The sequence below is a fragment of the Phoenix dactylifera genome, chromosome 12, assembly GCF_009389715.1.
Source record: "Phoenix dactylifera cultivar Barhee BC4 chromosome 12, palm_55x_up_171113_PBpolish2nd_filt_p, whole genome shotgun sequence".
Classification (NCBI taxonomy): Eukaryota; Viridiplantae; Streptophyta; class Magnoliopsida; order Arecales; family Arecaceae; genus Phoenix; species Phoenix dactylifera.
The window spans coordinates 7,636,882-7,662,920 of record NC_052403.1 but is presented as its reverse complement, the minus strand read 5'-3'; the positions used below and the strand labels follow the sequence as shown (position 1 = coordinate 7,662,920).

The following is a 26,039-nucleotide window of genomic DNA, read 5'->3' as shown; positions in this document are numbered from 1 at the left end:
AGAAACTATCATGTTTATCCAATATTAAATAATGTTGCTTTTCAGCTTACCTCCTCGCAGCCATCAACATTTTAATCTGCCTCCTCATGCAACCTCCCAGTTTGCCTCCTCACCGGAGTATTTTAAGTCATGATGTTCTCCATTGATTTTTAGTATAATTTTGTTATGTTTATGTATTGGCATACGTTGAAATATTTTTGGCTTAGCACATTTTTTGTGTGGTACTTTTGACGTCCAGCCCTTTATTTTATATATATATATATATATATATATATATATATATATACTGTAATACTGATGAGGCACTACTATTCTTTTCAAATAACTCCCCGTAAGGTATAAATATGAAACATTATGCTGCCCGGGCCAGCATGATTTCGAAATCCCTGGGATAGAAGACCAGGATGGGAAAGACCAATATACTTGGATAACTAATTCCGTGGAACGGGGATTGTAAATCGTTAGAATAAGCTATCCGTCCAGAAAGGATTTTTTTTTAATTCTTTCCAAAACACTCCCCATAAAGTATAAATATGAAGCATTATCCGGCCCAGACCAGCATGATTTCGAAATCCCTGGGATAGAAGATCAGGATAAAACAATATACTTGGATAACTAATTCCGTGGAACGGGGATTATTAAATCGTCAGAATAAGCTATCCGTCGAGAAAGGATATTTTTTTTTTGTTCGTTTCAAAACACCCCCCACAAAGTATAAATATGAAATATTATCTGGCCCAGACCAGCGTGATTTCGAAATCCCTGGGATAGAAGATCAGGATGGGAAAAACAATATACTTGAATAACTAATTCCGTGGAACGGGGATTATTAAATCCTCAGAATAAGCTATCCGTCCAGAAAGGATATTTTTTTTATGTTATCATCGTCAGAATAACCTCTCCGTCTCTCTCGGTCCCCTTCTCTTCCGCATCTGGGGCACGCCGCGGCCCACTGTCACGCCGACAACCTACCGCCGCCTCCGACCTCCGATCGCCGTCTCCTCTCGCCGCTTCCGACCTCCATCAAAGCCTCCGGCCGCCGTCTCCACCCAAGGAAAGCCCCTTCTCCCCCCCTCTCTCTCTCTCTCTTTCTTATCTCTCTCTCTCTCTATCTATCTGTCCTCAGCCACCGGCCAAGGCCCATCACCACCACTTGCCCCTTCGCCTCCTCCACCTCCCTCAATCCCTCTCCCACCTCTACCAGTGGCCCCTTTTCCACCTCTCCCTTTCCTTCTCGTACCTTGCCACCGCCCCTCCACCACCAACGCCACCAACTGGCCATCCTTCAACACTAACACCACCACCACCACCTCCTTCACCACCATGACGGTAACCACCTGCAGCCTTTGTCGAACTTTTTGGGAAAAATTTGAAGTATTATCGGTAGGACATAAAATTATGTTTGCCATATGATTGACGTAATGCTTACTATATGTTCTCTATGGGTTCAAAAGGATTCTCAATGTTTACGTTGTAGTTCCTGATTTTCTGACAGTGATCTTCGTTTTTTCAAAATCTTACACACTAATCTGTTGATAAAGAATTTTAAGGATCACATAGATGGCTCGAGGTATGGAGATAGCCACACTGAGTATCTTGTTCGTAGATGACAATATAATTTTAGAAGGTAGAGGATAGACATCATAAGCATTTGAAGGTTTTGGAGAACAAGCGGGTATCTAGAAAACAAGCTTGAATTGTATTTTGAAGGATTGGTTCTAATAGGCACTTGCAATATATTTTCATGTCATTACATCAGAAATGATGAGAGCTAAACTATATACAGAAATACTTATTTGATAAGCTTAAACTATACAGAAATACTTATATGTGGGACAAGTTTAACGTCTTCAGTGTTGGATGATGTACCTGGTTTTTATCTCTTGTTGGTTCAAGAGATCTATTAGGTGTGCTCAAATTCAAAGATAAGCGTAAAATATCACTTATGTGAATATACAGAATACGGCTATCTATTTAAACAAGAGCTTTATGGAAAACACCTTGGTGGCATCTTTCTCATCCCCTTTGAAACCATAACAGTTCAATCTGGTTCTCTTTGAAAGTTTGAGGAAAATATGCTCATTTCTGAAATTAGGATTTGGATTCTCTAATCTCTGGTCATGGTAGCGATACTTTTTGATTTCCCTTGTTTTTTCCACCTCAGACCTTCTTTTTGTCTTTCCTCCCTTCATCCTCTCAATTAGCATGTGATTCTTGATAATGGTCTCTGAACCCTGTTGGACTTTTATGAGAGCCATCAAGGCTTTGTTGATCTGGAACTTTTGAGGGGTTTTCTCTTTCTGTCAGTGGAGAGGATCAGGGGACTCATTGACAATCAGCTGCTTTTTATTATAGTTAGGTTAATTCTTAACGTTGCTATTATACTTTGATCTGTTGTTACTTGTTAGAGAATAATGATTAAAGCCAGAAGAAAACCCACATTTGCAGGTGATCAGTTATTTTCCTTGTGGAGCTTTATTTTGAATTCAAAGAATTCTGTGGATTTAGATTGTATCATCTAAATTTACCTGCAGAGGCCTACCGAATTTCTACAAAAGAGGCTATAGATTTGTAAACTATTGAGTGGATTATTAACAAAAAAGGAACTTTTTGTTTGAAATTTTTGGATTCATATGGTTTAGTTTATATGACATTTTAGCATTCTCCTTGCTGAATTATTTTTAATATCTCTTCTAGTTTAAGAGTTAAGTTTTTACATGTTATTGGTGCCCCAAAGTGCCAGAAATGATTATTTTGCACCCTATTCAGAGTTCTGATGCCCAAGGTTTTCCTCAGATGCATTTCAATTTTATTGATATGTTCTCAATGAAGATGTCTTGCAGTTATTGTTGACATCAAGATTAAATCAATAACAAACTTTTTGACTTATTGAACACAGAGAGTAGCTGGCCTGATAATATACAGTAATGGCTCAATCTGGCAATAATGTGAGTATAGACGTTTTTGGTCTTTTAATAAGAAAGAAAATCATTAGTCATCATAGGTAAGCAACGATGAAAGTTATCTCTCATGCTGCTTTTTTCATATGTATAGTCTGTTGGAGTTGATAACACCTTTAGAAGGAAATGGAACCGAGAAGAATATTTGGAGAGAGCTCGAGAACGTGAAAGGGAAGAGAAGGTGCATAAATATTGCCAAAAATTTCATCTTGAATTATTTTGCTTGTTTGTTTACTTATTCATTTTTGTATTATGACTAGGAGGAGGGCGGCCGGTCTAGATCCAAAGGTAAATCAATGAATATTATAATTTCTGGTCTGAACAAAAGCTGAATGCTAGTGTTGTACAAACATACTCAAATATTCAAAAAATATATGAGCTGAGAGCTTTCTCCTTCTTCTCCTTCTCCCTTTTCTCCTTCTTCTCCTCCTCCTCCTCCTCCTCCTCCTTCTTCACCTCCTTCTGCTTCTGCTCCTGCTGCTTCTGCTCCTTTCGCTTTTCCTTCTCCTTTTTCTCCTTCTCCTCCTCCTCTGCCTCCTCCCATATCTTTTCCTGCTTCTGCTCTGTTGCTCCTCTTCCTCCTCCTCCTTCTCCTTCTTGTTTTTCTTCTTCTTCCCCTTCTTTATTCTTTGTCGTATGGTCTGATCATGCTTCCTTTTTCTTTTATTGTTATAACTGTGCAGCTAAAGCTCCTCCAATTCAGCGGAATCCCTTGAAGCACAGGGATTTTGAAGTTGACCTTGAATCTCGTCTGGGAAAAACTCAGGTCAGGCACAACAGTTTTATATAATGTCATGAGTTTTGAGACATCTATCCAACTTGATGCATTTTATTTTTGTTAAAGTAGTGCTTGTCAAGTGAACAATGCCGACTATTGTTTTTCCCCTCTTACATTGTAGTAGAGGATGCTCATACTTCTCATTTGTTGTATGGGTTATTGGAGCCATTGTTATAAATTGTTTGACTTGTGTTCATATGCTTGCTTATTTATTTACACCACTTAATTGTTTTTTAGTATCATTGGCGCTTACTATAGATATAGTTGTGACCATCAACCATTATTCCAAAAAAATTGGTTGGACTTAAAAATCTGTGGGCAATTATTTTCAGTAAGGGCTACATCCATATTAAGCTTTCTTAGGTGCTTTCTCATGATTATCATCCATTGTGCCATTGTCATAGGTCTTCCTCTCATTTTTCCGAATTAATGAGAGTCTAGAGATAAATCCAAGACCCTCTTCTTATACAGCCTTAGATTTTCATTGCGTGTGCTTATTAGCAGCGTATTTGGTTCTCCACGACTTTACCTTGAAGGAATGTAGTGGTTCACTTCATTTATTATACTTATTTTTCATAATGAGCTAGACTTTGGTTTGGTTCTACATGTTCCAGATTCCTGTTCAATTTGTATATAGGGATCTATGTTTAAATCAAACTTCATACTAGTTGCATCTATTTTATGTTTGAATCACTAATAGTTAGTCCATTAGGATTTACACCTATCCTGCTTCTCTTTCTATCATCCTTGTTGGCTAGACCTAGTCCTAATTTTGGGCTATCATGGAAGAGGGAAGGAAATGTTGGTAGCCCATGGTGATCGATGTGTATTAACCATTACTTTTGTGAGTGAGGTATGTAATGACCGAGGACCTCACCTAGAAGTGGTTAGCTAGATGTTATCATTTGGATTTCTTGGCTCTATTTAAGTACTCAAGATCCCCAATGCACAATTAATGCGAGACTAAACACATGCTCACACAGGTACTTACATACTCCTTGTTTAAACCCTCGCATCTTTGCCGGAAGAGGGTCCAATCACAATCACAAATACCACGATTGGCTTGTGGTTAGCTCCAAAGGAGCCCGTGTTATAGTCTCTTAGCCACACTTAGGTCATAAGCTGGGTTCGCTTTGATATCATTTATAATAATCCAATATCTTATCCAAAAATGCTAGCAAGAACTTATTATTTGAGTTCCTTGGCTCTGTTTAAGGATCGAAGTTCTCCCCAGTGCACAACTGCTGTGGGGCTAAATAGATACCTGCATGGGTCAAAACAAAGTGGGACTTCGAGTCATAATACATAATACATATGTACACATTCCAAAATATTAATTCAAAATCTTATATATATTCAAAGTTTCCATATTAAAATTATGTAGCTTCAGATTGATATGGTACCAAATTTCCAAGAAGAATAAGTCCAAAATCTTTTGCAACAAATCGTAGGTCTCGAATCATGAAACTATTTTAAATATGGAGCTGATTTAGAGAGTCTAATGGTTTAAAGAAATTCTAGTTTGAAATCCTCTTGTGGTTTAAAACATTTGAAGCAAAATATGAACTCCAAACCAAATCAAAATTCGAAAGACAAAGAAATCTTAAGCTTTGAAAACTAATTAGGATTTTATAGTTTTAAAACAACTGTTAAGTTTAAGAAGCGATTATTCAAAAATAAAACCTAACACATAATTCAGGACATGGAAAGATTTCTTAGTAGGGAAATCCTTGCTTTTGGAAAAGATGGTTTAGTTTAGGAAAATCTAAAACAACGTATAAACTCATATGAAGCAGAAACACTAACCAAATCTTAAATTCAAACTCATGGAAAGTTTTGCTTACCTAAAGAAGAAAATGAAACACATAAATCCTATCCAAGCTTCCCTTCACTATCATCATCGAGATCTTCTTGTTCTTCATAAACTTCTTCTGACTTGAACATCCCCAGCACCCTTTCTAACTCCTCCTGAACCAGCTGCATTGGCCTCTATATGTTAAGGGCAGTTTAGGAGGTGAGGCCTCTGTCACTAAATTGGTTCCTAGTTAGCTCAGTTGTACTTAGGTAGGTTAGTTTGCTAGCTGAGGTGCTATGTTAGGTTAGTCAGGAGAATTCATGGTTTGATAAACAAACAGGCAGAGAAGGACAGGACAAAAACATGCTTATTTACATATGATATCATTTGAGTTTACTTAAGACATTATATATAAATAAGGAAGCATTACGTATTTGAATTCAATAAAAATACTTAAAAAATTATTTTCTTCAAGAACAAAAAGTTGATTTCCCAACTTTTAGTTCAAAACACCAAATTCTAGCATTGGGTCAAATTTTCAACTTTCAAATGTTGCGGTATTTCTAAAATTTTAAAGTTTCATAGATCTTATTGTACCTAAATATCACTAAACCTAAAAATCTGGTTAGAAAAGTCTTATAAATTACTAAAACCCTAAAATCTGGTTAGAAAAGTCTTGCATATCGCCCAAAATGATGCTTGACAGACCTTGGCATTTCCACAAACTAGTTAATTTTCATATCTTCTCATGTGTTCACATATATGTGTTTTTTCAGAATTTAAGTTGGGTCATTACAAGATGCTCTTGAAGGGAAGCCTTGAAGAACCCTAGAAACTCAGACTTTTCACTCGTGAACCTAGGAGTTTCTGCTGTTAAATCTGGAGATTTGGTGATGGATAAAAGATCATATTATGAAAAAAAAGAAAAAATGTATAATAATGCGTCATAAATTCCACATTGTGTTGGTTTGAATTCTATTATAAAAGCTAGCAAAATATCTTGCCAAGTATATATCGTCTGATGCATATGAACTGCCTTTTTGTTGGGGTTTGGTGTTGTGGGTGTGGGTTGGTGGGTTAACTGTTCTGTAGTATATAGTATTAATAAGCTTATAAGGGTAAGGATATACACGCCTAAATACTCCTGTACATATACATCTGCATCTTGTTTGGATGTATTCATTCACGCATACTCACATATGGGTCCATGACCAACCTTATATTTTGCATTGGCAAAGGGTTTCACAGTGGAGAAAACAGAAGGTTTTGGTTATTAGAACAGTGAGAGAACCATGCATATTATATTGGCAACATTTGTTACTATTAGCACGATATCTAATTTTAGAGTATATATAATTGTATAATGTTTTAAGTGATGATAACATGTTTTGCTAATATAAATATACTCTTCATGTGTATCAGATTCACTTTTAATTGAATCTTGTTTGCTGTATAAATTATGAAACCATTTTTTGCAGCATGGTAGATCTTTGATGATTTAGATATTTTAAATAACAGTAGTCAACTCAAAATATGATTATATATTGCTTATTAGAAGCATTCTAAATGTTTTTTATTTCCTGTTACAGGTTGTTACCCCAATTGCACCGTTGAGCCAGCAGGTATGTTTGATTGACATACTAGTTGACAAACTGTTTTCAATTTTGATGATTATTGTCTGTACATCATGAGATAGGGGGTATGATTGTCTTTTTGATTTTGTTCCTCAAGAAGTTGACACAATTTTCCCCCTTTGTCTACTTATGCTTGTATAACTAAAGACTATATCCTTGAATGTAGCAAACCTGCATATCTTTTTCAAATATTATGTTACAGCTTTACTTATTGCAGAAATTCCATTACCTTCCTGACTTCAAAAATTTCTTACAATCTTTATCTTGGAAGAATGAACTATAATGAATAATGACACTTCTCACTGTGAATTGGAGCTGATGACATGGAGCAGCAACATTGGAGTTGATGTAGGCTTGACAGGATATAGTGTAGTCTCATCTTTTGACCAACCTCAGTCTTGTCTTTTTTGTATGAATTTCAATCATGTCCATTTATAATGAAGTTTTAGCTGATAATATAGTATAAAAATTTGTACGGACACAATCTGATTTAGCATGCTTAAAGTTTTGACCAGCCTGTAGAACTTGCTCTTTGTTTTATATATTGCATTAGAAAGGGATAGGCCTGGAGCCTTATCTTTGTCTCAAAAAGGAGATATATGTTTTGTTGACATTGACATCAATATTGAGTATATTTACTTTATACTCTAATTGTTTGGATCACATCTAAATATCTTTTGGCTTCTCTACACCATAGAATTTTGAATTATGTAATCAACAGCTGATAAACTGGGACATAGCAAAAAGAAAGTTCATCATACTTATTATAAAAGTTCAGGGTATTGGTAGGCATTATCGAGTATGGGGTTTAAGTGGTATAGTTGCAATAATAGAGTGCTAATGTATTTGTTAGGTTCAAAAGTTGCAACTCCGGAGGATGCAACGGAAACCTCTTTTGAAGTCTGATTTGTGTTTAGAAGAAAACCTTTACTGCCTATTTCTGAAGCATATCCAGAAAGTATGCAGAGATGGATATCTTAAGAGGAGATGAATCCCCTCCTTCTAACTTTTAGATTAAATCCATAGAAAAAAACAATGTAGATCCACTGGATTTAAATTCCAATAATACCCTGCAACCTTGCTATTCCACTAACCTTTATAATTTAATTGGAATCAGCACAAAGCAAGAACTCTAAGCTAAACTTTGTTTCTTCAGTTTTCTCCAACTTTCTGTAATTTTTAAATCAGATACATAGTATGTACGTGTTGTACGCTTCCCACAAGATTGATTCCATGACTGATAATTTGTTGACTTCATTCAGAAACTGATGCTATACTTTGAGTGCATTTGGCAGATCTGATACTATAGTTACATGCCTTGGATCCTAGGCTTCCTCCTCTGATCATTGGCTCCCTCCAGTTCATCTAAGGGAGGTAATCAGTACACGTTACAACGCACGCCGTGTCCTATTATATGGACCAAGGGAGTGGCCAAGAGGAAAATTGTGGAGGTTGTGAAGTGCTGAAGTTTGACATCATGTGCTTGAAATAAAATAAAGTTGAGAGGTTCTATGACATGGAAGATGGTTTGCTGTCTTGTGTACAAGGAATCAAATGGTATGCAATGGTGCTCAAGGCTTCTCTTGGGTGATTAGGATGATATGTGGTGCAAGTTAGCGGACAAAGTTACTAAAGGGGCTATCAAAATGACCTTGATGTTTAAATGCCGAAATGTGGACGGTATTTGTTTATTTGTTGATCAAAGTAGTTTATGGCATTATTAATCATGTGAAGAGAGGGGTTTAATGATGATTCAAAAGTCCTAGTTATTATGTTGCATATTTTATTTATATTTTGGTCAAACAATGGATAAATATATCTAAACTGGAAAAAGATAGAGACACATATGCATTGGGAGTCTGTCATCTATTAGTGTATCAAGAGGATCTTTTGAGGCTAAAAATATCAGAATAGCACCCATATTACATGAAACTAGGGATGATAGTGGATCAGGCCAGGTAAGTTCAGGTCTGACCAACTGTTTATACTGATAACTATAATGTTCATGCTGAACCTAGCTCTCCCTACCTTGCGCTTGGTACTTATTGGATGGCTAGTCAAACGGATGACTGCTTCTATGCCTTCTAAGAGAGTGCTAACCTCTACTTGAGTTGTGGACTGATTTAAGTCAAATTCTTTTGCAGTTGATATAATATCATGTGTCCCATCAGTCATTTTATCTGAAAATCAGTGATTGTCTTTGAGGATGAATGAATAATGACTCGAATGACCTTTTCTTTTCTTTTGGGGGGCACTCTGCTGAATCAAACCCTTGCCCTATGCTTGACGCGGCAAGAGGTTGTACCATCCAAACGAAAGTTCGGTGATATGATTGGATGGCATTTAATGTGCAATAATTTACTTATCCTTCTCATGAGAAAAAGGTGAGAAGAAAAGAGCCGCATAATATTGAAATAGACATTTATGTATGTCAAAGCCATGCACTGAAAATTTTAAGGCAATTCTTGCAATGTGTTTGGTTCTGGAAATTGTTCAGTCTACTTACCAGGAGATATTTTCAGGCGATCTGGATATTGTTTATAAATTTCTTATTTTGCAGGCTGGATACTACTGTGCAGTTTGTGAGTGTGTAGTAAAAGATTCAGCAAACTACCTGGACCATATTAATGGAAAAAAGCGTATGTGTTCCTGAAAATTGCTGTTTTGTGCTGTTGTTAACTATAACCCTACTTTTATAAGTTGATCTGATGCTTGGTGATCATATTCTGCACAGATCAGAGAGCTTTGGGTATGTCTATGCGGGTGGAGAGGGCATCTCTCCAGCAGGTATGTCTTACTTGTTTATAAACAAACTATTAGAAGTTCTACATACTTCCACAGATTCTACAGATTCCATCATCATTACTGTTAAATATTTAAGCTATGTATGTTTGATGTTAATTTATTTAATAATTAGATGCACATTTAGAATTTCTTACCCTAACAAGATAATGATGAATTCTGAGCCAGCAAGAGTCATTCTTATACTTTGATAGGGTCAACCATGTAATTTAACTGCTTGACAATGTCATGAGCAGCTTTGAGGTGCTCGGATCAATCTCTTTGCATCTTTAAAAACCTCAAGTGGCACCTTATAGGGGGAAAAGCAACTTTGCCAAGTCTTTGAAAAAGCAACTTTGCCAAGTCTTTGAAAAAGCAACTTCTGATAGCTTTACCTTCATATGATCCCATTTTTATTGGCACATATTGCTTTCTATAAGAGCCCTTTTATACCAAAGTAACAAGCTACTTACAGGTCCAACAACGATTTGACATGCTTAAGAAGCGGAAAGGCCCAGGTGGCTTTACTGAGCAAGGTACGTAATTAATGAGAGGTCTCTTGGTTTTGTGACCTTGATGTAATTCAGTGGTATTGGTGGCTGGTCCATCATTTGTTTGCTATGCAGTAGAAAAAGTAATTCTACCGGTCATAAAGTAAGATTTTATCCTGGTATCTTATGCCACAATGGGCTAGTTTATTGAAATGGATCAGAAAATGAATGGGATTTGAATAATATTAACATATCCACATGGTCATTCTGTTGAATTTTTATGTCATTGCTTCAGATTTAGATGAGAGGATACTAAAACAGCAGCAAGAGGAGGAGGAACGCAAGCGTCAACGCCGAGAAAGGAAGAAGGAGAAGGTGAGTACATTTTCTATGTTGCATCAGACTGGTTTACTGTTGTCAAAAGTCAGTTTTGTCATTCTTTCTGCTTGAAACAATATCTGGATCAATCCTTTGAGCTTGTTAAAAATTAAAATTAGTCATAATTTGTGCTTGAAGTGGTGAACAACTGAGTGTGGGGCATGCTCATCTGTTGACTTTTGAGCATGCCGGCATCCAGCATGTGCAATGCACATGCATTACTTGAGGGGGCCACATAATAGTAAGGAATGCGCACCATTTGGTTTCCATGAAGTTCCTGAAAAATCATGCAGTGGCTTCAGGGGTCGGGCCCTCCCATTATGTTAGGATTCTATAGCGCATTTGGAATTAAGACTCTAGAGAAAAGAAGAAGAGAATTCCCAAGTGGAGACAGTTGCCCAAGTAAAGAAATACGGGGAAGGGAGAGAAAGGGGAGCTTTGCGGGCATCACAATCGAATTCTTTCACTTTTTCCCTGCAAGCAAAGGGGGCCTGCTGCTTTCGAGTTTGAAGAAGGGTGGATGGAATCCTAATCTGCTATACTGGCAAGTCGAGATACAGAGATTTTCATAAATTACCCCACCCCCCCCCCCCCCCCCCCCCCCCCCCCCCCCCCACACACACACACACACACCCACCCACCCACCCACCACCACCACCAAAGACCCTCTTAACTAGGTTGTTTTTATTTCCTTTTCTCTTTTGGTCGTGCTGGAACTCTGCAAAGAGTCATCCAACCATAAAAATGTCCCGATATAAAACACAGGTTACAGAGAGTCCAGTCACAGAGACTATCCTATTAAAATGGTAAAGATATAGCATTCTCTTGATACTACAATATCTAGTTGCATTTATGGGATCATTCTAATTTCTCACGGTTTTGTTTTGACAAGTTGATCCCTTTGATGATCAAATTACAAGTTGGTGTTCTGCATCCTTGGTGTACGCTTAGGCTCTTCCTTTCAGAGAAAAATGTGCGCACATAAGTTATTTGGACCTGGAAGAACGGTAAACCAGGATGAATAGAATTAATTCTGTTATATTTATTGGGCCATCCCTTTTCCTGGTGCGGAGGAAGCACATCTCTTGGAACCGGAAGAACATACAACAGGGAAATGCATTTCTACCAGCTTCCTGCATATATAGAAATATTGTTCATAAACTAATATCTGCATCATGCACTATGAAATTAGGTTTGCATAATGTTAAAGAAACGGGCAAAGTGAAATGAAACATCTAAATGCAGATGGAAAAGTTAAAAGTTCCTTGCTTGATTATAAAAAATTGAGAACCTTGCTACAAATTAAAAGTTGAATATTCTCTTCGTCGCAGTGACCACATAGTTGCTAACAAGAAAATATAACTGGAAACTGTGATATTAGCATTTTACTTCATCCTAGCATCACAGTTTGCTAAGAATCAACTTCTTTTGGAAGCTCTTTTTCCACCTTCTAGTTTGGGTACCTCCATACTTTCTAAATAGTGTTAGATTATGTTTCTGGACTATGTTTTCGTTACATGAAATTGACCGAAACTCTAGCATGCAGAGAATGAACCCATGTCCAGGGAAATGAACTTACCGATTTCTTTTTCAATAAATCTTCACATAATTGTTGTTTTGGTTACTGACAAGTTGAACTTTGGAACCCAGAAGGAGAAGGCTGTGCAGGATGAACCAGAGGATATCGATCCTGATGTGGCTGCCATGATGGGTTTTGGAGGTTTCCGGTCATCAAAGAAGTGAGAAGTGCTTCATCAAAGTCTTACAACACAAGACATGCTACATTTACTGGCCAGTGAGAAATTTGGCAGAGCACACTACAAGATGACCAAGCAGTGCATCGTTTTGCTTCACGGATTGTTTAGTGATGATCATAGAAGGCTCTCACAGAATCGAAGATTTACTATGTTAATGTTCCTACTGTCAAAGTTAAAATGATTTATATTCTCAGAAATTTGTCACTTTTAATGAATCTGCTGTCTTCAATAGATCATGTACAGTATCCCTGCAATTTTATGAATGGCCATGCAGTTGCTAATCTTGAGAAAAAGAATCAAAGTTGTTCCGTTTGATATGAGTGCTATTTTCTCGTATAACTTCAGCAAGCAATCAGAACTAAAGTCCAGCAAAATTGGAACATCAAAATTCTTCAGTGTTTTTATTTTGTTCAACTCCTGGGCTGAAAATTAATCCCCTCAGTCCCCAAAGCAGCACCTACCTTGTGTAGGCAGTAACTATGACATGCTATGATCACCTTGATATGTGGGTTTACCCTGTATTTGATGAGGTCCATGTCAAGCTGTGTGTGTTTTGTTGGGGAAAGCTATTTTTCGCTTATATTTACATGTAAATCTGGGAAAATTGATGTCTGGATACACATATACTCCTTTCAGTTAAATGTATCACATATGATCAAAACAGTCATCCACAAAATTAGTCATGCACATTGCATATGTAAGATGCTAGCTGTGCATTAATCAAATCCTGGGACCAACTACACTAGTCTTTATCATTTTCTGGTAATCAAATGATTTAATTTTCTTCAGAAAGAAAAGGTGATAAATCAAATTTAATATTTCTTTTTGAATTTTGACAAATAATGTACTCATGATAAGTTGGGGCTTATCCTCATAATCTCAGCTCTCTCTCTCTCTCTCTCTCTCTCTGTGAGTTTAGTCTTAAGTAAATTCATCCTTAAATATTTGGATAAGTTTTGGGTTCCAACCTTGAGAGATGAATTCCTAAATAGATTGGCCATGCAAAATAATAGTATAAGTAGGTTCTCTCTCCTTTTTTTTAATAAAAAAATACAAAAATTAAAAGTAAGTACAATAATAAAATAGAAATATATAGGAATATAGAAATATTAATAATAAGTGCAATAACCAAACGGAAGTATATAGAAAATTTATTTCATTTATTTCCTTCTCCTGGACCTGCCGGAGGGCCAAGTTTTTTTTTTACCATTCCTTTTGACTTGGCTTCAAATTTCGAAACAAAGCAGCAGAGAGAGAGAGAGAGAGAGAGCTATCAGTAGCATGAGCCGCGGGCAGGAGCAGCAGCGGGCGGCAGAGCGGCGGGTGCTTCAGCTGCTCCACGGCCGCGCCACCCGCACCCACATCCGGGAGATCCACGCCCACCTCCTCCGCCACCATCTCCACTCCTCCAACCTCCTCCTCGCACACCTCGTCTCCGTCTGCGCCGCCCTCCGCCGCGTTCCCTACGCCCGCCGCCTCTTCCTCTCCCACCCATCCCCCTCCCTCCCCCTCTTCAATGCCACCCTCAAGGCCCTCTCCCTCTCCCCCGCCGCCGCCCCCGACGCCCTCCGCCTCTTCTCCCTCCTCCTCTGCCGCTCCCTCTCCCCCGATCGCCTCTCCTTCGCCCCCCTCCTCAAAGCTGCCTCCTTTCTCCCCGCTGCCCTCGGCCGCTCCGTCCACGCCCTCACCTTCGTCTCCGGCTTCGCCGCCCACCCTCCCGTCGCCGTCGGAATCCTCGAAATCTACACCAGTTCCGGCGAAATGGACTCCGCTCATCGAGCGTTCGACGAAATGTTCCAAAAGGATGTTGTTGCTTACAACTTGATGATCAATGGGTACTGTAAGAGAGGCGATTATGAGAGTGGATTCTGCCTCTTTCGCCGGATGGATGAGCGGAGCATTGTCACGTGGAATTCCATGATCGCCGGCTTGGCACGCTGCGGCCAGGATGGCGAAGCTCTGGAGCTTTTCCGGGAGATGTGGGACTACTCCGGGTTTGAGCCTGATGATGCCACAATGGCTACAATCCTGCCGGTTTGCGGTCGACTGGGGGCTTTGGATGTTGGTAGATGGATTCATTATTATGCCGATAGGAAAGGATTGTCGAAGAGTGCTGTCAACGTTGCGAATTCGATCATCGATATGTACTGCAAATGCGGGGATTTGGCAGCTGCCCGATTGGTTTTCGATGAGATGCCAAAGAAGAGTTCGGTCTCTTGGAATGTCATGATCATGGGGTTGGCTTTCAATGGGCATGGTCAAGTTGGGATTAATTTGTTCGAGGAGATGAAGAGAAGTGGAGCCGAGCCCAATGCCGGGACCTTCGTCGGGGTTCTCGGGTGCTGCGCTCATGCCGGATTGGTCGAGAGGGGCCGCCGATTGTTCGGTTCAATGGTCGAGGATTATGGTATCGAGCCAAAGCCTGAGCATTATGGTTGTATGGTTGATCTCTTGGGGAGGTGTGGGTTTGTTAAAGAGGCGCATGAGGTGGTCAGGGGTATGCCGATGAGGCCGAATGCTGCCATTTGGGGGGCGCTGCTCAGCGCATGCCGGAATTACGGCGAGCTTGGCATTGCAGAGATGGCCGTTAGGGAGCTTATTGAGCTGGAGCCTAGGAATTCAGGGAATTATGTGCTATTAGCCAATCTTTATGCAGAGGCTGGCCGGTGGGAAGAGGCACAGAACATGCGGTGGTTGATGAAGGGGAAGAGCGTGCCGAAGGTGCCGGGGCAGAGCCTTATAGGACATGAAGATAAGGATTGAAGAAAATTGATGCGAATTCGTATGGATGGACTTTTGTTGGAACCAAGAGGTGGAGCCTATATCAGGCTTCAAGATTGCTTACCTCCTATTGGCTTTGACCTCTATCAATGAATGAAGGGGCATATCATCCAACATGCTTCAGGAGGGCTTGGAAGAAAGGTTTCAGCACTTCATAGTGATGACTTGCATGAATGGATTGCGAAGGCTCACACCAAATTGTTGGAACAAGGATTGAATGGTTTGGCCTCGCACCTGCAACCATCCGATTGAGACGATAGCCTGATGACGCCTCGCAGCACAAGACAGCAGCAGAAGCCAATATCTGCTGTGGGAGATCCTCATGAATTTGATCGTTTATGAGAACATGATTGATAAATTCGAGCATCAGTTAAAACTTTTCGGGGTCTCAGCATTGGCGATAAAATCTTCGGAGGAGCAGCACCATTCAAGTAAAATTTTCAGTGCCTTCATGGCTGCCTCAGGAACAGCAGACTTGTCATAAGGGCGCTTGGGTACACAATCTGCATCTGGATTTCATCTACCATACATAAAAACCACAAGCGATACGCTTTATAATTACTGATTACCATCCGAGAATTAATCAGAAAAAAAATATCCACTTGAAGATCGCCTTGACATCTGAGGAAATCAGAGAGACCATATCCACTAGCTTTTACTATGCAACAGCCATATGGTATTATTTCTTAGAAGCCCTCTATTACCATTGCCAATTTCCCTATTCCCTCAGCTTCAAACACCTGCCGACTTCAAGCTCAGAGGGCATCCTATGTTCTAACAGTTGTCCTGCATGATATGAATAGAGGGCATCCTATTTTCTAACAGTTGTCGAGGGGGACAAGACACTAGGGCCAGATGGTTTTCCATTCGTGTTCTTTTGGAGGTATTGGATGATGGTGGGACAGGATGTGACGACGGTCATACAACAGTTTTTCAGCACAGCAGAGATGCCGCTAGATTGGCAGAGGACCTTCATCACTCTGAGTCGGGTCATTTTCGACCGATTAGTCTTTGTACCACTTTGTAAAAGGCTACGGCGAAGTTATTTGCCATTAGGTGGAGCAGAGAGCTTTTATTGGGGGGCGCAGTATCTCCGACAATATCCTTAATAGCACAGAAGTTCATATTTGATTTGGGTAGAGCCCCAGTGAGGAGGAGTCTGATGGGAGTCAAGCTTGATATGGAGAGGGCCTACGATAGGATGCCTGAGATTTTGTGGAGCAGTCCTTGCAGGGATTCAGCTTTCACGAGACATGGATTCGTGGATCATGGGTTGTGTTAGGGCTCCATTGTTCGCCATCTTGGTGAATGGCACGTCATCTTGTTTTTTCGAACCTTCGGAAGGGTTGCGTCATGGATGCCCCCTATCCCCATTGTTGTTTATCATTTGTGCGGATGCACTTTCTAGGGTTTGCATCATGCTGTGACCATGCAGGAGTTGGAGGCTTACAGGCCAGCGGTGGGAGCTACCTCGATATTCCATCTACTTTTTGCTAATGATTGCTTGTTGTTAGCTCGGTCATCACGGCAGGATGCCCGAGTTATTTGCAGGATTCTTCGGGACTATAGCGTTGCATTAGGGCAGCGGGTCAACTTTTCAAAGTCAGCTGTTTGTTTTAGTTCGAAGACCAGACAGAAGGTGAGGCATTCTATACTGGAGATTTTGGGGGTGGGCGAGCAGGAGGGCATGTCATGGGTGCGATCATACCAGCACTAATGCACCGGATCCCATCAGAACTCCGCAGTTAAGCGTGCTTGGGCGAGAGTAGTACTAGGATGGGTGACCCCCTGGGAAGTCCTCGTGTTGCACCCCTTTTATTTTTTGCCCTTTTTTTTATTTTTCGATAATATTTATTTTTAATTTTTTGGATTTTGGCTTTTTCGCTTGGGATAATTTTTTTCCTCCGAAAATAAGTCGAGTACGGAGACTGGCGGTGCCATGCAGCATAGCAGGACCAGCGCGTTGAATCCTGCGCCAGAACGGCCCCGGTGGTCCTCGTTGATGAGGGCGAAGTATGGGGTGCTGGTGCCTGGAGCGAGGGCTGGTCGCCGCCACTCACCACTGTGGAGGGAGATGTGTGCTAGAGCTACGGTGGTCCTTCCGAAGATTAGATGGGCCATCGGTGATGGTTAGTCCATTGATGTGTTGGAGGATTGTTGGGTGACTATGCAGCCGCTCAGTCATTTGCTGACCATGGTGGATTCGGGTCAACTGGCGGGTCACACGGTTAGTGATCTGATGGTTGCAGAGGAGGGTCGATGGAGGGAGGGGTTGATTCGGGAGGTGTTTGGGGAGCACTTAGTGGAGATGGTTTTGGCTCTACCGGTTCCTTTTCAGGGGGAGCCTAACAGGTTAGTGTGGGCGCTAATGGGGCGAGCATAGGTGCGTGCGAGGGATCTACAGTTTATGTTCAGAGATGAGCCAGTGCGGCAGATCGAGGGAGGATGGATTTGGAGGATGCGGATTCATCCGCACGTGGCGCTCTTCTTGTGGAAGGTGGCTTGGGGTTGCCTCCCCACTAGGAGTGTGCTAGTTAGGTGGGGCTTGCAAATCCCTCTGCGCTGTGAGGTGTGTACGGACTCTGAGGAGACTATTGAGCATGCTCTTCTATAGTGTCCCAAGGTCAAGGAGATATGGAGGAGGTCACCAGTCCCTCTCCCCCAGTCGGTGGTGTCGGTACAGGATCTACTGCAGTTGCTGAGAGACTCATTTCAGAGCCCTAGATCTGTTGAGGCAGGGGTACTTAGAGCATATCTGGCCTACCACATTTGGTTGAACAGGAATGCAGGCGTGTTTGAGGGGAGGAGGGTGTCTCCGAGGTGGGTAGTAGTTAGAGCAGTGCTTCAGGCCGAGGAGGTGGCGTCATGCGCTGCTATGTATTCTCTTGGAATGGCTGGGGACATTTGGGATACTCGCTTCATTGTTACAGCGCCCAAGTTCGCTCTCGTTTCTTGGGTACCCCCATCCCCTGGTTTTCTCAAGATGAACTTTGATGGTAGCATGTCGAAAGATGGGAGGTCCGGAGGTGTTAGATTTGTGATCAGAGACCACTATAGCAGTCTGGTAGCAGCAAGGAGTCGACGCACGCCAAGCCTTACCGTAGCTGGGGTGAAGCTTCGAGCAGCTTGGGAGGAAATATTATATGCAAGACGGATGCTCGGTGCCAAGTGGGTGTACATCGAGGAGGACTCATCTATGGTGATCGAGTGATTTCGGGGCGTGGATAGGTATGGAGATGGACATCCGTTTATTCGTAAGACACGGAGGCTGGTAGTGAAGTGGGGTGTGCATCAGGTAGCTCATGTTTTTCAGGAGGCGAACAAGGCAGTATACTGGATCACCTCCTATATTGTTCGTCATTTAGGGAAGTTCTTGTAGATGCCTACATTGGAACTTCCGCCCCCTTTGTACTTTTACTTTCTTCTGACTTGGCAGGATGTACTCACGTTAGAACTATATGAATTGCTGCTTTTTATCAGCACACAAAAAAAAAAAAAAAAAAAAAAGGGTATTCTGTAGCAAGTTAATGGCTCAGCCAATCCAATGAAGAAAAGGAGAAAGTATTCAAAATCTATGAGGGTACAAGTAATTACAGTTTCGCACATATTCTCAAGGTGCAAACAGACTAGCCAACTAAATGAGACAGGAATTGAAACACAAAAGGTTGAATATAAAAAAAGAAAAAAAAACAAGGATTTCAAGACAAGTAGAACCTGGGCTTAGCTAAGGATGTTGATCCCGTATATCACACAAATTATAACGTAAATGTCCAAAATATCAGTCTTGTTATTTTACAAGGGTGAGGATATTGAAGAACAATAAAGGCTCAGCAGCGAACGAGTCGCACAATAATTTAGAGGCTGCTCGCTATTATAGCCAAGATAACTGAATGCTATCTGGGACATGCGCGCTACCGAAGCCATCAATTTCAGTCGGCATTTGCCAGGGTCTCTTCACTTACATCGAAAGCTTTCCTTGCCTGCTTGAGCTCTTCATTCATGGACAATAATTCAGTACATCGGTGGAGCTTCGGCGGATCCTGTTAATGAAAAAGAGACAGAAGGAAAAATAGGTGAAAATTGTAGGGAGCAGAACGTTTTGTGCATCAACCTTGCATGGCAAAACTAGTTGCAATATCCATCACAAAGATGCAATGCTTTTAGGTTATTGAACAAAATCCGCAAAACATATAAGAGAAAAAAAGGAAGAAAGATGGTGGGCAAGGGTAGTTGCAGTCTTGCTGATGGCAGACCTAGATGGCTGCATACTAAATGGCATTTAGGTGGCCAGTTGTAAATAACATACAATAGGTTCGACCTAAATTGATGCCTGTAATTCAGGCTCCGTATCACCCAAGATAATGACTTGAGATTTCAGCTCAGGAAGAATTTTTTCTTTAGGTTTCTTCCTAGCCTGGTTTAGAAAGACTACTGGCGCCTGGTTTCAAACTACTAAATTGTTGATGTGTTTTAAGCATATGGTAGAAGGATCAAATCCCCATACATATAGATAGACAGAACTTATTTATTCTCAAGAGGCCTTCTGTCCAAGGGTCTAATTTTCCCTTGGCCTGTACTCTATGCAAGTCACATCATGCCAATATTTCCTGCATTCTCAGAAATTTTTCACTTAATGCAAAACTGAATTCAAGGTACCCAATCCAGCAAATGTCAAGCATGGCAAATTGACTGCTAGAAGGGTGACCTTGCAACATGTGTACAAGTGTAGGCATCTATAAAAGTGAAGGTGCTCTTACCAACCCCAGTAAACAATTTTAACAACAAGGCCCACATATACAGCATTATGGAATGTGGATGCAACATAGCTCTCGCAATTTCATAGACACAAGCCACATCCTTTGGTATCTACTAAGACATATTATCACGATAACTTAATGGAGATGATGTTTTTAGAATGACCAAAATCATCCAATAAATGAACAGGTAGAGCATAGACACAAACACATTAAATGTTTCTGAAGTGCAACAAGTCGTACCTTACGAATTAGATACAAAAAATCCTCGGTCAAAAGCTTCCCCCTCTTTGATCCTACATCTTGAGCTTTATGCACCTAGGAGAAGTTCATGCAGTTCAAAGTTATGAATGAGGAGAGTAAAAGCATTCCCCCGAGCAGGTAGGAAAATTCAAAAATAAACTGAGCAGTCACAAATATGCAACTAGCAATATTGATCAAATTAAATGTTTGAGCACATTTATAAAGCATTGAGAGGTCTTGAAGCTCCTACCAAATGCTGCCATCCAGATAATGTAGAGTTCCTTGTGCACATGAACCTAGGGGTGTGGTGGGCTCTCATAATTTGTAAGTGTAAATTCCACAAAGCTAGCTTTTTCTTAACAGTAATGAAATGTCGCCGACCGGCCGGTCGACAATGACGTTGTGCGACCCAAGTAAGTCGCTCTCTCTCTCTCCCCCTCCCCTCTCTCTCGGCCTCTCTCTCTCTCTCCCCCCACCCTCTCTCTCACATAGGATCCGAACAGACCGAGCCCCTCCCTCCAACCCTCTCCCTCTCCCTACCTTCCTCCCTCCCTCTCTTCCTCTTTCTCGTTCTCCTTCTCTCCCTCTCTCTGGCTCCCTGTTTTAGTACACCATAGAACAACACAGTATGGACTTGTACCATGCCAAACCGGTCACTGACCGGTACACCCTTCAATACCAATTCGACAAACCTTGGTCAAAACTATGGCATTTATTTTGTACTTCCTGGAAACTTGTATTATAATTCAAGAAGCATGGGGCAAGAACTTTGACAGTTAGGAGAGGAATTATGAACAAAACTATAAGATTCAAGAAGACATGGGCATACATTTTGTAACATTGGTATCTAGCTTCATTCTTTCAAGCCAGATATACTTAACCGATTTTTAACCTCTAATCAATGGCTGATATTTGGGGCTAACAGGATTAGTTCCCAAAGCCTCCTGAATTTTAAAAAATCTTGTTCGCTTATCTTAATTGGAGATGGTCCAAAAGGCTTAGTATATTGGGGAAGAGAGTCCTGCCATTCCAGTTTGCCAATTATTCTTACAGATTAAGCATGTCCACTAATGCCACAAGCTCTTCTACAATCTTTCCATATTTCCAAATAATACATGCATATGTGGGATCACCAGTCTGTATGTCAAGCTTCCTGAATAATTGCAAGTAGTTGAGGTTGCCTTTCTATTTCAGCTTGAACTTGTTGACCATATGCCTCACTTGTCTTCGACTGAAAGCCAGTCATATGGCAAGGATAATAGCCTCAAGATAATCAGACATCAAAATAAACATCATTCGATTCTTTTAAACATGATGGAAATTTTTTTATCATCTATTAAATCCCACATGAGGTTTCCATGATGCTAAGATTAAACAATTTTTAATTCATGGGCGGTTGACAGCCATGAGTTTTATCTAGCTCTCTTTTTTCTCTTAATTGATAAAAACAACTAAGATAGGTGGAAACCATAATTACCAAATCAGTGATATACTCCACAACAATGTCCTCCAGTAGTGCGACTGTTTCTGGAAGTGGCTGCAAAACCAACAGAATGCTATGATATGAGCAACAAGGCAATAACTGCATAAAATCAGTTTTGTTAACTACCAGAGGGAATATATCAATACATTGACCACATAGTAGCACCAAGAATTAAGTATCAAATGCAACCTCCTTTTAAAATGTTGCATCACTATCTACAAAACATATGCAGGTAATCAAATAATATCTCTTCTCGATTAAATCTGGGCATGATGCATCATGAAATTAGACAGAATTATATCTTGAAAAGAAAATTTAAGTCGCTAAAAATGATGCCTTCATACAGGATATATACAACCTCAAAAAATGATGATTATTTTCATAAAATGAAGAAAAATATTCTGAAATCCAGAGTAGTTTGAAAATAAATGCCAGGGTGACAAATGGCCAACCGATTATCATTCCTAATTTTCTTATTTTTTTCTTGAGTGTTATGTCCTGTTAATTGTTATCCATATGTAAGTCAATGCACAGGCTGATGCAGCAGTCATATAAGACCAGCTGCTAAGCAACAATGAAGGTTGCAACAAGTGCAAAAGGCAGCTCTTGATGTATCCAACACCATGATGATTCCATTTTGAGATGATTCTAAGAGGTGTCCTGATGCACATCAATGTTGTGAATTAAAGCAGAGTTTTCCTTTCAATAGTAATCCTTTAGCCACTCTGGATGCCCCTAATTTAAGAATGCAGGTGCAAAATGATAAACAAGTTGACCATAAGCTCAAAGTTATTTGAAATAGTGAAAATGATTAATTGACAATAGTAAACAAAAAGGATGAGGCAGAATATATTATTTGTTGTGAAAGAATAGAAATACTCACATTGGGGTCATCCCCAAATCCATACATCATGTGTTGCACTACAACATAAACAAAGAAGATTTAGATTAGTAATAGTTGACAAGAATATCAATTTTGCACATGATGGCATAAGTTTTGTGTAAGCTTAAGCCTAAACATTTTTTCCAGCAGTGTCAGCAAAGAACATAGCTCTTCTGTGATTTCAAGTATTAACTGGGAGAGGCACTGTATGTATTACATGCTGCCATTAAATGTTTTCCAAAATTTCCAAGTTAAAAAATGTTTCTAAAAAGAACTTCATGTTGTTTATCAAGCATGAAATCATTGATAGAATACCAGGGGTGTCAATACTCAATAGGTCAGACTTGGACCATACATATGCAAAATTTTAATTTAGCCGGCCAAGAAGTCTGACCTGAAAGCACATAAAGTCTAAACTCAAATAAACCCAGGCTGTGGACACTTTGATGCTGGAACAGTTATGTCGGGAGGACAAATGACTATAAGCCTCTTTTTCACAAGACTATACAAGTCTTTTCAGCTGTTAGTCATCAACACCCTATCATGGTTTTTGCAGATATTGAAATCAAGCACAAAAGGTACTGTGGTAACATGCATGATGAATTTTCCTACAACTAGCAAAGCAGCCCAGCAAAAATCCTAGAGCAGAAGTTTTTTTCTGCTAGGAAACAGCTTTTGAGAATATCATAACATAAGATTACTACAAAAAATGTAGCCCAGTAAACCTCTTAATCCATGAGCTTGTTACCGTAGCAAAACAGCTATCCTCCACTTGCTTCTCCAGTGAGACATAGCTGGGCCGATTTGATCACACTTTAATGGATTTATTACGTACTGGAAGTTTCTAATGAGCATAGGAGAAGTTTTTATGGTTTTTCTGAACTGATGTAAATTTTTGGCAATTTTAATACGAAGCTTTGGTTTTTGATGGTTTAGGTGATTTGTAAGGAGAAAAATGGAATACCCTTTAAAAATAGAATTAATTTCAAAACCTTGCACTTACATTTGAAGCTACAAAGAGCATTGCCAATGTTTGATTACACCTTTAACTTATCTCGAAAGCAAATCTGGAACAATGCTAAGCTTCTTTTATAATCATCCATATCTCTCTTTCTGATAGCAAATCTGATATTCTCTCTTCTTCAGGATCCTCATGGTCAATCTTGATGGGTATTCACTATGTAACCCAGGAACTTTCAAAAAGAGCAATTTTCCATGACATCATGATTGTTTCATCCTTGTGCTGCATAATATGGCTGTTTCCTTAACTGGTTCTCCAAAAAGATGCAACTGTAGCAGCTATGTGAAGGATGATAATGTCTGATTTCTTTTGGAAAAAAAAAACATTCTTTGGATCAAATTTCCCTATCTTTCCATTTTTTTCTAAAACGAAATCCTTTTGTCAGCACAAACTAGTAGATACCACAAATGATCCTAGATTCTCAAAAAAATTTGAGCTAGTTTTTATGCATCCAACAAATACCAACTATAAAATAGAAAGCATAAAAACAAAACTGGATTCAATCACTACGAAGACAAACAAAGGCCATTAAGGGAGCTGATATACTTCCAAGAATATGCAAGCACTGTCCTAACCGAAAATAAGTGAGAGGCAATCAAACAGCATCAATCTTACGATCTTTCTGAAAGACCCCACGCTTGCGCTTAAAAGAAGCTTCAGAGGGCTGAGACGATCCCACCCTCGGCTTCGCCGGGGGGCCTGAAGAAGAATTGTGCATCACCTGAATTCGACAGCAATCTCCAGCATTAAAACATAAGTATGTGCCAAAACAACATACCTTTACACAAAATAATCAAGAATTGATACCAAATTAGATGAAAAACGAATAAAAAAACAATGGACTTGCGATTATAACAATAAACATCAACTCCTGTAGATTGAGAGAGACAGAGAGAGAATGTTGGCAGAAGGAATCGATGATTCTGAAGCCCTAGTTCTTGATTTTTGTTCAATCTACCAAGGAAGGGGCGCAGGATCTGCTGATATCGTCGCCTTTTGAACAATTCCTCTTTTCGTCGATGGATCTAAACAGGAGGATCAGGGGAAGGTTGGGACCGAACCCTTATGGCGGCGGTGGCGGCGGCGGCTGGAGGCGGAGGAGGGCGGTGGGAGGCCGGAATCGGAAGGAGACGGAACGGAATAAAGATAAGCGAAGAGAAGAATACCTCGAGGAGGCGGCGGCGGTGGCGGTGGACGGCGAGTAGCGGAGAGGAAAGAGGGACGCTCGGAGGGAAGGCTGGAACGTCCTTGGTCTCGGTGCGGCCGGATACATTATATTCTTATATATATACGTCCCTGCTTGAAGCGGTCGGTCGGAATTTTGATTCCGTGGTTTTTATTTATTTTATTTTTTTTGGTGTACGATTTTTTTTTTTTTTTTGGATGCATCGGCATCGCAAGTTTCCGCATGCTTTTTCCGATCAGTGGGCTCACCGCCTTACGTGTGGATACGTCACCCCAACGCCACTTTGGTACAGATGGAAGGAAAGGATATCTGCCAACGAGCCATCCGAACGTAGGGCATCCGGTCCCCTAATTTAATTGACGCCTGCGCGTTTCAAACCTAGACAGCTCATATGGAATTATCGCCCCCTTACCACCAAACTACCATCTTGGTGGCATTTCGTGATTTTTCCTATTATCATTAATACATCGTTTGGTTAGCGAAAAGGAGAAGCGGGTCGACGGAATGTTTGGTTGGAGTTTTAAAAAAAAAAAAATAATTTGGAGAGTTGCATTTAATAAAAATTTTATATTTAATAAAAAATATTAAAAAAATTATTTTTTTATTTGGATAACAAAATTTAAAGAAATAGATGTTCAACTAAATATAAGCCATCATAAAATATGCTATTTTTTCATAATCAACTAATATGCCCAAACTATTTTTCGATAAAAAAAATTTCACGAACCAAACGAACTTTAAGACCACCCGCTGCATATATCTAAAACACTCCAAAAGCCGTCATCCCAGATCTTAAAATGACTTGTAGATGATTCAATGATGGATTGGCACGAAGAAAAGCGAATTTTTTTTTCTAACGAAAGATGCAACCCCAATCCCTGTCCTAAACCCATCATCTCCATCAATACAGGATAGAGGAATCGCCTTAATGGACTTACCAGCTTCCTCTCCAAAGACATTCACAAAATTTCCCCCGAACCCGAGCACTGTAAGCGACAGAGGAAGCAATATAAAGAAGGTTTGTAGGTATAGAGGATGAAAGAAAGAAGTTTTATCAAGGTTCTATGTCAAATTATCTCCAAAAATACAATGTAACAACTGCTGGCTCAGTTGA

At 40.1% G+C, this 26,039-nt stretch overlaps 2 protein-coding genes and 1 non-coding gene across 4 annotated transcripts; 2 read left to right on the top strand and 1 right to left on the bottom strand.

Moving 5' to 3' along the window:
• Positions 1–850: 850 nt before the first annotated feature.
• On the top strand, positions 851–12,887 carry LOC103712642 (zinc finger matrin-type protein 2-like). 2 transcript variants are annotated; one of them, XM_039132522.1, is made up of 11 exons: positions 851–1,054; positions 2,900–2,948; positions 3,055–3,141; positions 3,221–3,248; positions 3,644–3,726; positions 7,123–7,155; positions 9,728–9,806; positions 9,902–9,954; positions 10,424–10,484; positions 10,735–10,814; positions 12,468–12,887. In XM_039132522.1, exons 2-11 carry the CDS (start codon positions 2,928–2,930, stop codon positions 12,558–12,560), a joined length of 618 nt encoding a protein of 205 aa, XP_038988450.1. In that variant the 5' UTR covers positions 851–1,054; positions 2,900–2,927; the 3' UTR covers positions 12,561–12,887. The 2 variants fall into 2 exon arrangements, with proteins under 2 accessions (XP_038988450.1, XP_038988451.1); XM_039132523.1 differs by lacking the exon at positions 851–1,054 and adding an exon at positions 1,069–1,329.
• Positions 12,888–17,049: 4,162 nt separating this feature from the next.
• Positions 17,050–17,168, top strand: LOC120112811. Its single transcript, XR_005514443.1, has one exon. It is a non-coding gene; the product is annotated as a 5S ribosomal RNA (ribosomal RNA).
• A 1,837-nt stretch (positions 17,169–19,005) lies between these two features.
• LOC103712671 (transcription initiation factor TFIID subunit 13) lies at positions 19,006–25,010 on the bottom strand. Its single transcript, XM_039132521.1, has 6 exons — positions 24,906–25,010; positions 24,355–24,460; positions 22,719–22,756; positions 21,830–21,889; positions 20,353–20,427; positions 19,006–19,395 (listed from the first exon to the last, which is right to left on the bottom strand). The coding sequence occupies exons 2-6, from the start codon at positions 24,455–24,457 to the stop codon at positions 19,285–19,287; spliced, it is 387 nt and encodes a 128-aa protein (XP_038988449.1). The 5' UTR covers positions 24,458–24,460; positions 24,906–25,010; the 3' UTR covers positions 19,006–19,284.
• Between the last annotated feature and the right edge of the window lie 1,029 nt (positions 25,011–26,039).